Source organism: Sminthopsis crassicaudata, chromosome 1 (genome assembly GCF_048593235.1).
Source record: "Sminthopsis crassicaudata isolate SCR6 chromosome 1, ASM4859323v1, whole genome shotgun sequence".
In the NCBI taxonomy this organism is placed as follows: domain Eukaryota; kingdom Metazoa; phylum Chordata; class Mammalia; order Dasyuromorphia; family Dasyuridae; genus Sminthopsis; species Sminthopsis crassicaudata.
The window spans coordinates 488,686,599-488,700,459 of record NC_133617.1 but is presented as its reverse complement, the minus strand read 5'-3'; the positions used below and the strand labels follow the sequence as shown (position 1 = coordinate 488,700,459).

Here is a 13,861-nt window from a genome sequence, read left to right as displayed (position 1 = left end):
GTAATTGAAATTTTACCCAGATGTGAAGCATTTCTTTAGGTTATGCTATCCTTTCCTTCCAAGAAGGTCTGTTCTTTCTCCAGTTCAAATATATACTTTATTCAGTCTATAGGAAGTGGTCCAGTAGCTATCATGGGAAGTCTTTCTTAAGGCAATTTTTTTTTGGCCTTCCTTTGGCTGTGCTTAATAACCTCATACCTTAAGTGGTATAATCATACCTTCCTACTGCAACTTTTCCTGCTCTGCTTGAGATCAGCAAGTCAAACCTGAGTCTCTTTCTGAGGTTCTCCTAATACTTGAATAACGGGGAAGGGGAAAAATACTCCTATACCGTTGGAAAATTTGTTCTCCCTAAGGCAAATGATCTTTTTTTTTTTTTTAACTCTTTAAATGTCAAAGACAACAACAGCTCTTTCCAAGTTTCATAAAGGAAACATTTATTGGCCTTAATTAGAAGCTCTATTAAGGAAGAAAAATTAGAGCTTTAATGAGCTTCCCTGATTGGTGAAATAACAGGTTTACTGTGCCTGATTTTCCAGCCCCTAGGCATCTATAGTGTAGGGTGAGAACCTCATTTTTCCCTTCCCCCATCCCACTGTGGGAGGTCCAGTGCCTTCTGAGCCCACAATGGAGTTCAAAGTATTTATGCCTAATTAGTTTTTAATTGGGCTTCTTAATTTACCTTACTAGTTTCCTGAAAAACCAAAACCTACTGCAAGAAACTGGCCCAGAGCAAAAAGGGGCAACTGAGAAGCAAAACACAGAGATATAGGGTATTAAGGCCTAAGAAAGGGAATACTGAATCTCAGAGAAAATGAATATGACCAGAGATTCTAACTTTCACACCACAGTTAAATCCTTCGATTTGTCTTCATTATGCAAAATCAGTTCCCAGCCCTGTCACATTCTCATCTCTTTCCTTCCCTAGGGTCCCCTGAACCCCACACCGGCCCTGATCTCTAGGATGGAGCAAGGGGCAGAGTTATGGGGCCCAGATCTCCAGGGCCCCGAGGAGAGCCTGAGAGATGGTCATAAAGGTGAGGGGAACAAGAAGAGAATTGTGGTCCTAAGACAAGAGACAGAATGGGGAATAGATTGTCAGGGTTCTGGGAGGGCAACAGGTTTAGGGGAAAATCAAAGGGATATATTGGGTCTGGACCCCTGGATTCTGAGAGGGACTGGAGTTTGGATTTTCCCTTTTTCTCATAGGTACTAGAAGTGAAAATGAGGAGGAGAATCTTCAGCCAGAGGGATCAGGGGATGAGATGCCTTTGGGAGACCCACCCCATAGTCCAGAACTCAAGGATCCTCCAGAGATGCCCCTGGAGGAGATTCCTTTGGATAATCCAGCCTCCGAATCAGTTCCCACCCCCTCTGATTGGACCAAGGCCTGTGAGACAGGCTGGCAGTGGGGGGCCCTGACTACTTGGAACAGCCCCCCAATAGTGACAGCCAGTGAACCCAGCCTTCGTGAATTGGTCCAAGGCCGGCCCTCAGGGGGTGACAAACCCTATATCTGCAATGAGTGTGGTAAGAGCTTCAGCCAGTGGTCCAAGTTGCTCCGGCATCAGCGCATCCACACGGGTGAACGTCCCAACACCTGCTCAGAGTGTGGCAAGAGCTTCACGCAGAGCTCCCATCTGGTGCAGCACCAGCGCACCCATACAGGTGAGAAGCCTTACAAATGCCCTGACTGTGGTAAGTGCTTCAGCTGGAGCTCCAACCTGGTGCAGCACCAGCGGACACATACGGGCGAAAAGCCCTACAAGTGCACTGAGTGTGAGAAGGCCTTCACCCAGAGCACCAACCTCATCAAGCACCAACGGTCTCATACGGGCGAGAAGCCCTACAAGTGTGGTGAGTGCCGACGTGCCTTCTACCGAAGCTCAGACCTCATCCAACACCAGGCCACTCACACAGGCGAGAAGCCCTACAAGTGCACTGAATGTGGCAAGCGCTTTGGCCAGAACCACAACCTCCTCAAGCACCAGAAGATACATGCAGGTGAGAAGCCCTATCGGTGCACCGAATGTGGCAAGAGCTTTATCCAGAGCTCAGAGCTGACGCAACACCAGCGCACGCACACTGGGGAGAAGCCCTACGAGTGCCTAGAATGTGGTAAGAGCTTTGGGCACAGTTCCACCCTCATTAAGCACCAGCGTACTCACCTCCGGGAGGACCCCTTTAAGTGTCCAGTGTGTGGAAAGACCTTTACTCTTAGTGCTACACTATTGCGGCATCAGCGCACCCATACAGGTGAGCGACCCTACAAATGCCCTGAGTGCGGCAAGAGCTTTAGTGTCAGCTCTAACCTCATTAACCACCAGCGCATCCACCGAGGGGAGCGGCCATACATCTGTGCTGACTGTGGCAAAAGCTTCATTATGAGCTCCACCCTCATCCGACATCAGCGTATCCACACAGGTGAGAAGCCCTACAAGTGCCCTGACTGTGGCAAGAGCTTCATTCGAAGTTCCCACCTAATTCAGCACCGGCGAACCCATACTGGGGAGAAACCCTACAAATGTCCTGAGTGTGGAAAGAGCTTCAGCCAGAGCTCCAACCTCATCACCCATGTCCGCACCCACATGGATGAGAACCTCTTCTTGTGCCCTGAGTGTGGAAAGGCATTTGTGGATGCTGCTGAGCTGCTGCAACATCGGCTAATACATGGAGGTGGAAAGCCTCCTTCTGGAGACAGGGCAGAGCCAACCAGCCCAGCAGGAGAGAAACCCTATAAATTCTCAGGGGGGCTTGGGGAATCAGCTCTGCTTCCACCCCCTGGAGCCAAACCACACAAGTGTTTGGTGTGTGGTAAGGGCTTTAATGATGAGGCTATTTTTATGCAGCATCAGAGGATACACATTGGAGAAAACCCATATAAAACCACTGATGGCACTGAACGTCCATCTCCCCACCCTTCTCAGCTCCGCCCTCAGAGGACCCTTCTTGGAAGGAAATCCTATTCAGGTGCTGAGAAGGGTGACAGCGTAGACCATATTGGACCAACCCCTAAAAACCTTGAGGGTCGTGAAAGTTTCAGTCAGAGTTCGGAAGCACTGTCCCCCAAATCCTATATTTGTTCTCACTGTGGGGAAAGCTTTTTGGACCGTTCGGTGCTCCATCAGCATCAGCTCACCCATGGAAATGAAAAACCCTATATATTTCCTGAATATAGAACTGGTGTTGGGGAAGGGGCAGGACCCAGCCCCATCTTGAGTGGGAAACCCTTCAAATGCCCTGAGTGCCAAAAAAGCTTCAGTCTCAGCTCTGAGCTCCTGCAGCATCAGAAGGTCCATGCAGGAGAAAGGCCCTATAAAAGCTCTTCTGTTCTCCTAGAGCATCTCAAGAGCCCTTTGGGGGCCCGACCCTACAGCTGCTCTGTCTGTGGCATATCTTTCCTGGACCGCCTGGCCCTCATCCGGCACCAAGGGAGCCACACCCAAGAAAAGCCCCCCACAACTGGGGAGACCCTTCCAGAACCAGCCACACTGCCAGTGAGCCAGGACGGGGAAGCAGCCCCCATGACAGAAAGCAGCAGTCAGTGTGAAGTCTCCAAAACCCAACCAGGAGAGAAACCCTATATATGTCCTGAGTGTGGAGAAGGCTTCACAGAAACAACAACCCTTCTCCTTCACCGGGGCAGCCATCCTGGTGTCACCCTATGAGACTGGAGTAGGAGGCATGGGGATGCTCTCTGTCATGAGAGGGAATACCTTGCTGCCCTATTAAATTATAGGGGGAAGGAGAAGAAACCCAATAAGATTGTAAGGAAAGGAAGGACACTTGAGAGAAAATCATTTCTACGCATCAGTGATGGGAAAATCCTGCAGAGTTGGGGGCGGGGGAGGAACCCTTTATAAGGTTGTTGAGAAAAAAAAACTGTTGGGGGTAGAAACCCCTATAAATATGTAGGAAGAAAACCCTATAAGTCTGTAGCAGAAAAACCCTATAAATTTTAGTTGGAAAAAGCCCTGTACAATTGTAGGAAGAAAGCTCTATATGTCTTTAGACATCCCTATGAAACTGAAACTTCTTGTGAAACTATAGGGTTTAGAAAGGGAGGGAAATACTATAAAGCTCTTAAGTTAGGAAGCCCCTAAAAAAGTTGCAGGGAAACATCTTCTCTACAATTGTAGAATCGCCTTCCTTTCTTTCCTGAAAAGTTACTAGAGGAATCATCTCTTAGAATGTATCCTGTATGATTCCTTTGGGAGAAATCCCAGTTAGTTGTTGGGGGAGGGGGCAGGATCAGAGGTCTGGGAATTGCACTAAATTATAAAGGAAAGAGATTGGGAATCCTCCCGAAGAAAATGTGCCCTTGTTAATCTGCTGTGGGGAAAGCTTAGATTAACTATTAAGCAGGGAAAATCCCAAAACACATATAGGGGAAAATCTTTGAAATGGTAAGAGAAAAGTACTATACATTGTGGTGGGAGAATCCTATAAAAATGGGAGAAAAGTCCTATTTTGTGGGAGGTTGGAGGAAAAGAAATGGGATATGAGAATCCTATAAAATTAAAAGGGAAACAAGTCCTTTGTAGAAAAAAATACCCCAAATTTTGAAGGTAAAATACTTGAGTAGGATGGATGGGAAACCTCTTTCCAACTATGAAGCTTTTGGGGGGAAGAGTTAAAAAATTCCAGTATGAAAATATTGGAAGGTCCCTACAAATCTCAGGAGACTATGTAGAAATAAGTTTTTTTTTTGTTTTTTTCAATAAGATTTTCTTGGTAAAACAAACCACAGCAGGATATATTTTAGAGGAAACTGTGTTTCCATTGTTACCAAAATCTTATATAAGATTAGTGGTAGCAAAACTCCCCTGAGAGAGGTTTTCCCAAATCTGAAGTCTCTCCAGGGAAGGATTTCAATTTTCCTCTGTCCCATCCTACCCCTTCTCAGGTTTTGAACTTCTAGGAAGTTCTTCCTGATGTCTAACCTCCATTTCAATTGCTGCAGCAATAACCCATTTCCTCTTGTTCTGTCCTTTTATGGAGAGAGAGAATAGCTGCTAATCATCCTCCAAAGAATAAAGCCCTTTAGAGACTTGAAGCCTGTGACTAAATTCTCCCATAGTCTTCAAACTATAGCCACCTCTTGGTTACTTGGGGGGAAGAGGTCAGACTTTATTTGAATGAAATTTAGATTATCCCACAATCTTAATTTTCCATCTAGTCTTTTATAAGAGCTATTACGACAAAATAAACTGATGGGCATTTCATTATTATTTTCCTCTCCTGTCTTTCCCAAATGTCTCCTAAGCAAAGACTTTTCACCCTATAGTAATCAAGAGTTGGCTGTAATCCCTTCCCCCCTTTTTTGTCCTTTATGCCTTTAATCTCCCAGTGTATTCCTTTACATCCAGGCTCCCAGGTGCCTTCTGTGGTATGGGACTTTGCAGTGAGGTGACTTCTACATGCCCTGCTTTTCTTTAGGTAGCTGAGTACTGTGTAACCAAAAACCTTAGAAGGGGAAAATCCAAAGAAATAAAACTTTGCTTTCTTGGAGGGACCCCTATTATCCCCTTCCAAATTTCTAAAAGAATACAAATCATATAAGCCTACAGTAAATGACCTGTAATGGAGAGATGGGTGGAGGTTATGTGACTCTTAAGGGAGCTAACTAAACAGTTCAAAAAAGACTGCCCCTAAAATAGATAGGGGATGATTCCCCCTTTAAGTAAACATTGAGGAGAAAGGATTTTGTTAAATGGCACAAAAGAATTCTATCCCTAAAGTTTTAGCCATAAAACTAAAGATCTCTGCTGTATAGAATTTTAGAAAAAGTCCTAGGAATTACTCAGAAGCTACAAAGCTGTTAAAACTCCTATTAAGCTCTGGTTGGGGTGGGGGAGGCTCTTTTTGGGGACATAGACAAAAATTCTCTTTCCAAAACACTCCTACATGAAGTTATAAAACCCTGGGAGTCTGGACTTGACCGTAGAGGGAGCATTAAATTATATGGAAAAGAACCCCCTTTTATCTTTAAAATCATAATGATCAGCCCAGACAGCCTGGAGTGGGAGAGCCCTATAATGTTGAAATGGGGGGTGCCCTGTAGAATAATTGTAAGGATAAGCTAATACAGGTTTATGTACCTCCCGACGCAAAAACAAAACAAAACAAAAATAAGTATACCTTTTTAAGTAAGGTAAGAGAAAGACTTCCCCTTTGCACTTGCATGGGGTGATAAATTGCATAAAACTGAAGGGAAGAAGACAAGTGCTCAAGTCTAGAAGGAAAAATAAATCCTTTAAACCAGTAGAAGAAAAAAATGCCCTATAAATTGTAGAGATAAAACCTTTGTAAAGCTAGGTAAAGTTATCCCCACCCCTTTAGTAATCAGGAATGGCAAGCCCTAAGGAGCTATATAAGGGGAAACCCTAAATAGTCCAGGGAAAGTCCTGTAGGGGAGAGCAGTAGCTGAGGGTAGTTCTCAGAAACCAGTCCTATGAGGGCTGTACAGTAGGCTGTGTAGAGGAGATAGGGTGTAGACTATTAGGATGATCGCATGTTATAGGGTTGGGGGGGAGGGATTGGGGTCTTCTCTCTAATACAGAGTTTAGGGTGGGAGCCTGATCTGGTTGGGATTTGGAGTTTTCAAGGCAGAAAGGGGAAAGAGGTCAGAGAACCTTTTGGATCCAATCCTTTCAATTCCTTTTCTCTTCCCTAAACTTTACTCAGTTCTATCCATGGACCTCCAATCCCAAGGCTGGTGACTTTCACTGTTCTGTTCAGCTTTGTATGCTCCCTGCTGCCCCATGCATCTCTGTGACTTGGGTGGGCAGTCACACCATGTCAGCGTCATTTCTGTTGGCTTTGCCCCAGCCTTGAATTGGGAACACCAACTTTTCTGTTTTCCATCCCAGAGCTAGCTACATTTAAAAGGTGGGTCAAATAAGTGAGCTTCAGGAGAGAACACCCTTTACCTGATGCATTTTGCTAGCTCCTTGTCCTCCCTCATTCTAGAACTGCATTAACTGACCCCCAGTAAAGCAATGTCACCAGCAGAGGCCAGGGTGAGGAGGAAGCCAAGACAATTCAGCAAGCTGGAGACATGAGTGTAAAGAGATGCTGGAAACTAGCTTGGAAGAAGTGGGATTAGAGGGTCTTGAGGAGGTCAACTAAAATTTCAGAGCTATGACTTGTGAAATTAGGTGGAAATTTGCTAGCACTGGGGATGCTGAATGATGGAGAGACCTGAAACCATCAGAGCAGTGAGGTGCAAAGTCCTTTCAGCCATTGTGTGAGGTGTGGTGAATAGACACCAGACCCCATGGCCCAGATCAGCTTTCCCTCACTGCCCTAGAGTTCCTCCTTTTCCAGACCAGTGGGCTGGGAGGGGGTCCCCTCCTTTGAGTGTTGTGTGTCAGAAACAGTGTTGTGTCGCTGGTGGTTGTGTGGAGTAGCTGAAGAGAATAAAGGGAATGCGATTTCCCGAGTTCCTGCCGCCTCTGTCTCCTCCTTCACCCTGGAACAAAATGTACCAGCATTCCACTCTCAGGACTGGCCGCATCATGCTCTCTGCTGCTAGGGCTTACAAGGGAACTTCAACTTGATAAGTTATTGGCACAAGATGGCTCAAGAATTTGTCCCCAAGCTAAAATGCAACTTCCAAAGATCTGGAAGGGTAAGAAAAAGGCAGAAACTGGTGCTCTTAAAGCAAAACCCCAGAGCAGGGTTTGAATTCTAAGGAAGTGCGATCAATCACAAGGAGCAATAGAAAAGGAAGTACCCTGGAGACAGTTGGAAGCATCAGTCCCAAAACATAATTTGGCCTAATGTGATTATTCAGAAACTTTATCTAGGACTGAGGTGTTTTAGGTTAACAATCCTAGGCCCTAACTCGTTTTTATGATGGAGAAACAAACCAAAAGGGAAAAGATTTTTGTCTCGCAGCAGCTGGGAATTCATGTCTTGTGATCTTAGAATCCAGGAGCCAAATTCCCCATTTTTTTGTTTCACAAATTGTTTCACTTCTTATAACTGATACCTAGAGTCTCATACCTCTGATTGTAGAGGGAGGGGCTTTGGAAGAAATCAGGGAGAATTGCCTTTTCCCCTCCGAGAAAAGGAGCTGGGACTTCAAGCCCGAGACTAAGTTGACAATCCTTTTTTCCTAATAGTTGAAGTTCCACTGTCCCCAGGTTTCATGGAATCCTTGTTAAATCAATACATCTATCTCACCCAACCTATTGTCCTGGAACTCGGGTTTAGTCTTCCTAAATCCTGGTCATCTTCCCCCAAGCTATGATTTTTGTTTTTTTACTTTGCATTGCTTCTCTGGTCATTCTCAAGAAATAATCCTTCCCATACCTAATACAAAGACAATTATGTGGGAGAATATTCCCCCTTCCCAGGTCCTAAGGAAAAGGGAAGTGTCTCAGAGAGTACACACAGGTGGTGGGTTCAACCTAATAACCCAGCTCTGTATTGGGGGTGGAAATGAATCTTTTCTACTTTACCCTTTCCAGTTTCTGGAGGGGCCTGGATCTGAGAAAGAATCCTGGGAATGGGATAATCACAATAGAGCCCAGGAAAACATATCAGGAGCATCCCAACAAGATGCTGTGGAGAAGAATGCAACCATTTCTACTCTACCCTGCTACAAGTAAAACTAATCTTTGAACTTGAAATAGTCAAATGTTAAGTGCTTACTCTGTGCCAGGCAATTGCTAAGCATGGGGGATCCAAAGGCCCTCAGCTTGCCATACAATAGATACTATACCAAGCAAACAAGCACAGATAACAGGATAATTAGGAAATGGTGAAAGCACTAAAGGAGTTGGGAAAGGATTCCTATAGAAAATGGGATTTTAGTTGGGGCTTCAGGGAAGCCAGGAAGTGGAAATGAGAGCATTTCAGGGATGGCAGCCAGAGAAAACACCCAGAATCGAGAGATAGAGTATCTTTTCTTGGAAAAGCCAGGAAGTGATACTGGATGGAAAAGTATATGGTGAGGAATAAAGAAAAATGTAAAGACATGAGGGGGGTAGGTTATGAAGGGCTTTCATTACCAAGTGGAACATTTTGTATTTTATCTTGGAGTAATAGACAGCTACTGGAGTTTGTTGAGTAGGAGCATGAGTCTTCAGGGTACCCTCTAACTCCATCCCACTTCTGGACTGACCCCCGAACTTCACAAATGTCCCCAGTAAGACAACAAAAAGCTTCAGCTAGGGCTTTCCTCCCAAGTGTTGCAAACCATGTCCCACCTGTCGCAAGTTCATGAGCATTAATCACTTGACCCAGCACCATAGGAGCTAATATTGGTAAGCCCCAGGCCTTGTCCTGTGTAAGAAAAGGTTCTTCCATCAGCTCTAAGCACATCCTTCTCTTTCTTGCCTTAACTGGCTAGATCTTCAGCTAATTTCCCAGTACAAAGCTGATGTCACTATTACCCGAGAATAAAAAAGCTTTGGTCCTGGAGGCTTCCTTTCTCCAGATTACCCTGTCCCTCCTTCAACCTTTGTTCCCTTCACCCTCTCTTGGCCTGTCTAGTTTATTTTCTTCCATTCCAACTAAAACCCACCACTCTTAGGAAGTCAGTATGTGTGGGTTTGCAGTGAGAGAGCAGGGTCAATAGGTAGGAATTACCCGGACACTAGACTGGTTTCTCAAAAGAAAAGACTATTGCCATACAAAGCAGGACAGGCTTAAGCATCAGGGGACTGGTTGGTTTAAGGGGGTACTCTAGGATGGGTATTTTATAGGGAAAGGTGGTGGAGGAGATGTTTACTACTTAATCATTGACCAAATTTTGAGGGAAAAAAAGATGTAGCAGAACCCAAACTTCCTGGCATCCTGCTTAACCACCAGAATTCATTGCTCCTGGGAATGTGGTTAACCACATGCTGTTTACCATAGCCCAAGACCCTTGCCCCTGTCCTAGTGGGCAACAGCAACTTGCTTTTCTTCTCCAGCCCCAATATAGGCTCTGCTGAGGCCCATTCCATTTTCTGTTTTTTGTTTTGGGAAAGGTAATGAGAATCAAGAAATAGGCATGTAGCCACCATCATCTGCTTCAGGCTAGGAGTCCCATCTTTAGGATTCGATAGAAAACAAAGTGAATGAGACTCCTGGTGAGATGGGGGAGTGGAGAATACAAGGGATCCTAACAAGGGGGTATCTTAAGTCCTGGAAAGATGATTCTGAATTTAATAAGCTCAGCATGGAGATCCCTTAAGGCCTGCACAAATCATTAGATCATGAGGGTTGTCCTTGTCAATGCAGTTATTTAAGTATTTAAATAATACTTAATAATATTTGAGTATTGAAAAAAGGGGACCGATGAGATCTAGGGTAATCACGCACTTATAAGGTATGAAAGAGGAACTATCCTTACAGAGTTAGGACTGCCAGAGCAGAGTCAACAGGAGGTAAGGTTAGGGTGTCATTCATTGACCACTAGAAATAAAGAAGCTTCCACTATAGCTGGGGGAATAAACAGTAGGCCGGTAAGATCTATAAGCCAGCCAGAATCAGAAGGATGAAACCACAGCAAGCCGGTTGCTAAGGGACACCATGTCTGGTGTCCTCTACAATGCAACATAGAAACCTCAGAAGGGAGTGATGAAGTGCATAATTTGGGGGCCGTGTTTAACAGGGGACCTATTGGAGGTGAGGCCACCTCACTCTTTCCAAATAGCCCCATGAACACGGGAGGACAGGGAAAAGAAAGCTTATTGAAGCATCTATCCTTCCCCAGTGTAAGGGCTCTTGTTAAAGCTATAAGGTCAACTTTATGGGCTGGAACAGAGGGGCTGAAGCACCCAACTCAATTGTTTCAGGAAGGGAAAAGACCAAGTACCAAGAATAGTGAGTTCCACTTGGCCTAAAGCTAGAGGCCTCAATAAACCAGACAAATAAATCAGGGTAGTAGAGAGAGGAATGACTGAAACCAGGTCTTGGGAGGTAAGCGTAATCATGGTCTTCACAAAAACGAGCAAGGAGCGAATCTTGTGAGAGTGGAAGTGATGTAGCAGGACTCAGACGAGAGCAGATCTTTAGGGTAAGGTCAGGGGAATGAGGGAGATGCTGAGATCCCTTTCCTGCTAGAATGCCTTGGGCACGATAGGGGGTAAAGACAGTGAGGGGCTTTCTAAGGGCTTTAGAAAGGTTAGTAGTCATAGATGGCTGTAGCTGCCACTGCCCTAAAGCAAAAAGGCCAGCTGAAGGCCATTGGATCCAGGGAATAGGAAAAGTGGGAGGGTCAGGGCCTGCATAAAGACCCTGGGCATAACCATGCTCTTCATCTACATAAAAATGGAAAGACTTGGTGAGATCTGGAGGGCTAAATCTGGTGTTAAAGAGAGATGATTCTTGCTCATGGGAAGATATTTCCTGAGAGAACCCCCTTCTTCCCTCCCCCCCTTCAAGGGGAGCTTTCTGGTCCACAGGTGGCTTCATAGAGGGGTGGGTGGGGGTAATGGAGCTAAAAAACCCTGGCTGTGGAATGGAGAGAATAGCCACTGTTTAAGAACGGCTTAAGGAGACATTGTTTCTGGTGAGATGGAATCTAAGACAAATTAGGATGGGGTTGCCTGGAGGACCCTTCCCAGTATACCATCTTCCCAAATCTTTGGGTTTACAAGTTTTTGGAAAGGGAAGGGGGAAGAGGTGCCAAAGTGTGCCAGCGGGGAGAGTAACATAAAAATAGATCCAAGTTTGGACATAAGGTTTCAGCCGGGCCTGGACATTCAGGGAAAACCAAAAGCTGATGGACAAAAGAGTGGTTCTCATAAGCATAGGCCAAAGATCCCGTTCATCTTCTAGTTTGCCATCTAAGTACATAAGGAGAAGGATGTCTTATCGGGGAAGGAGATGAGAATAAAGTGGCTTCTGTAGGTATTAAGAAGGGGGTAGACTTAGACTCCACATCCCAAATCACCCTCAATTTAGCTAGAGAGATTGAAGGAGAGAGCCACCTTCCCCAAGGGTCCTGTCAGTCCAAGTCCTGAGGGTCTCAGGTGGCAGGAATCTGAGTAGCAGCTCCATACCTTCTGCTTCTCTCTCCTGGTTACAGAGGGGAAGGAGGCCCAGGAGGCTGCCAGGAACATGAGGACTTGAGAGCAGTCTCAGGACCAACATCCTGCCTTCTTCTACTTAAAGCAAAGGTTAGTTAGTGCGATGGGAGCCATAGTTCTGCTCATTAGCCACCACTAAAGCAGTGGCCAAAGACTGAACCTTGTCTAATCCTCTGCTAATCCATTCTCCTCTGCTCTTGTTATTATAGACTCTAAAAGCCAAATCAAGCAATCCTTGCAAGAAGGGCTGGGGACCCTTTTCAAGTTTTTGAAGCTTCTGGCAAATATCCAGAGCTGAATTTGAAATAAATTGCATGGCCAAGACTGTTGCCTGGGATTCAGGGTAACTGGGGGAGAGCTTAACCATAGTATCCCAAAGTCTGTCCCTAAAAGGTGGTGAGGTTTTTCTCTGAGCCCTACCAGGATGCTGGTTAATCTTAAGATCTAACTAACAAGTTCCCTAATCCATCTATTTTGCAATCTGTATATATTTTGTTATGCTACAGTCTCCTTGAATTGTTCTACCTCAGTTTCCCTGCATTAGTTTTCCTGAATTATAATATCTCAATTTCCCTGAGTTAGTATGAACCCCCTTTTTCTGTTCATTAGGGCTGTACTATCCACTCTAACATTCTAAAAGACAAGACTCCAGATGTCCTATCTCAGATACCTAATTGGCATCTTCTGTCTCTATTTCTCCAGACTTCCAGTCTCTAGCTGGACATCTCCTTAACTCCCAATAAGTAAGAATTTATAGTTCTCACCCCCATTCTGTCAGAACCGAATTTATGTGGTCCATCCCTGATAATTCCCACTCTGCTTTCTGCTTTTGTTCCTCTTTTCACTGAAGCCTATTTAAAAACAAAACAAAAACAAAACAAAACAAAAAAACCTTGGAGTCTCACATTCAATACGGGATACTTTGAAACAAGAGTCTAATCCAGTCAATCAATTAAACTCTCCAATAAATAAAATATTAAAAGCTCTTTAATCTCTATCTTGCCACAGTTTCTCCAGCATTACAATTTCAATGTCATGGTGTTCACTATTTTCAGCCAATCTAACTGCCAAGGATTTAAAAAGTGGCAGTAGTCTACCCCAATTATCACACTTAAGAATACATCATAATTTAATTAATTAAAAAACGGATTTTATAATTTCAAAAAGAGCCTGATGCTTCTTAGTTTTCTCCTAGCTTTCTGGAACTTCTTCAGACCTTCTAAACAAGCTTAAACTTTCATTTCATTTTTTCTGTCTATCTCTCTTGTGATTTGAAACCCTAAACTTTTATTATTTCCCATATTCTTTCCTCAGAGTCTTTCCTATTTCTTTTTTCTTGATTCAGACTCTACAACTTTCCTTTGCTTGCTACATATATTCCTTCCGCTGAATATTCAATGTTGGTATATATCACTGGTCTCCTGCTCCTCCCCCCTTTCTGAGGGGGTTTCTGGGACCAGGTTAGTGTGGTCAGTAGGCTGGGAGATAAGGAGAGTAGAGCAGAATTGTTGCAAGTTTGGGGTTGCAGGGCCAGAGATTTCAAAGAGAGAGTGGGGGCAGAGGAGGAGCCTTTGGGAAAGAAGAAGGAAGAGAGGAAGACAAGAGTCTTGAGCCCATCATGGGAGCCTGGAGCAGAAGTGGGGAAAGAAGAGGGTGGATCTAACAGTGGCTAAGAGCATAGACTCGTGTTCAGCCCATCTTTCTTGCTTTTCTAAATTGTAATAACATCTGTTATTACAAAAGAAAGCCATCCTCTTCCTCCCCAGATCCTGCCTTGAGAATTTACTGTACAGAGCACAGGGCAGGCAGTTCAAGCCCTCAACCTACACTGC

The 13,861-nt window shown here is 44.7% G+C and overlaps 1 protein-coding gene across 6 annotated transcripts in view; it reads left to right on the top strand.

Annotated features, from left to right (window-relative positions):
• Positions 1–5,228, top strand: part of ZNF629 (zinc finger protein 629) — a 33,132-nt gene extending 27,904 nt beyond the window's left edge. For 5 of the 6 annotated variants that reach the window (XM_074281353.1, XM_074281352.1, XM_074281355.1 and 2 more), the window contains 2 exons: positions 929–1,037; positions 1,210–5,228. In XM_074281353.1, coding sequence (XP_074137454.1) covers positions 965–1,037; positions 1,210–3,668 — 2,532 coding nt within the window. In that variant the 5' untranslated portion in view covers positions 929–964 and the 3' untranslated portion in view covers positions 3,669–5,228. The remainder of the gene's footprint in view (positions 1–928; positions 1,038–1,209) is intronic. The other variant, XM_074281356.1, reaches the window with a different exon arrangement.
• The last annotated feature ends 8,633 nt before the right edge of the window (positions 5,229–13,861 follow it).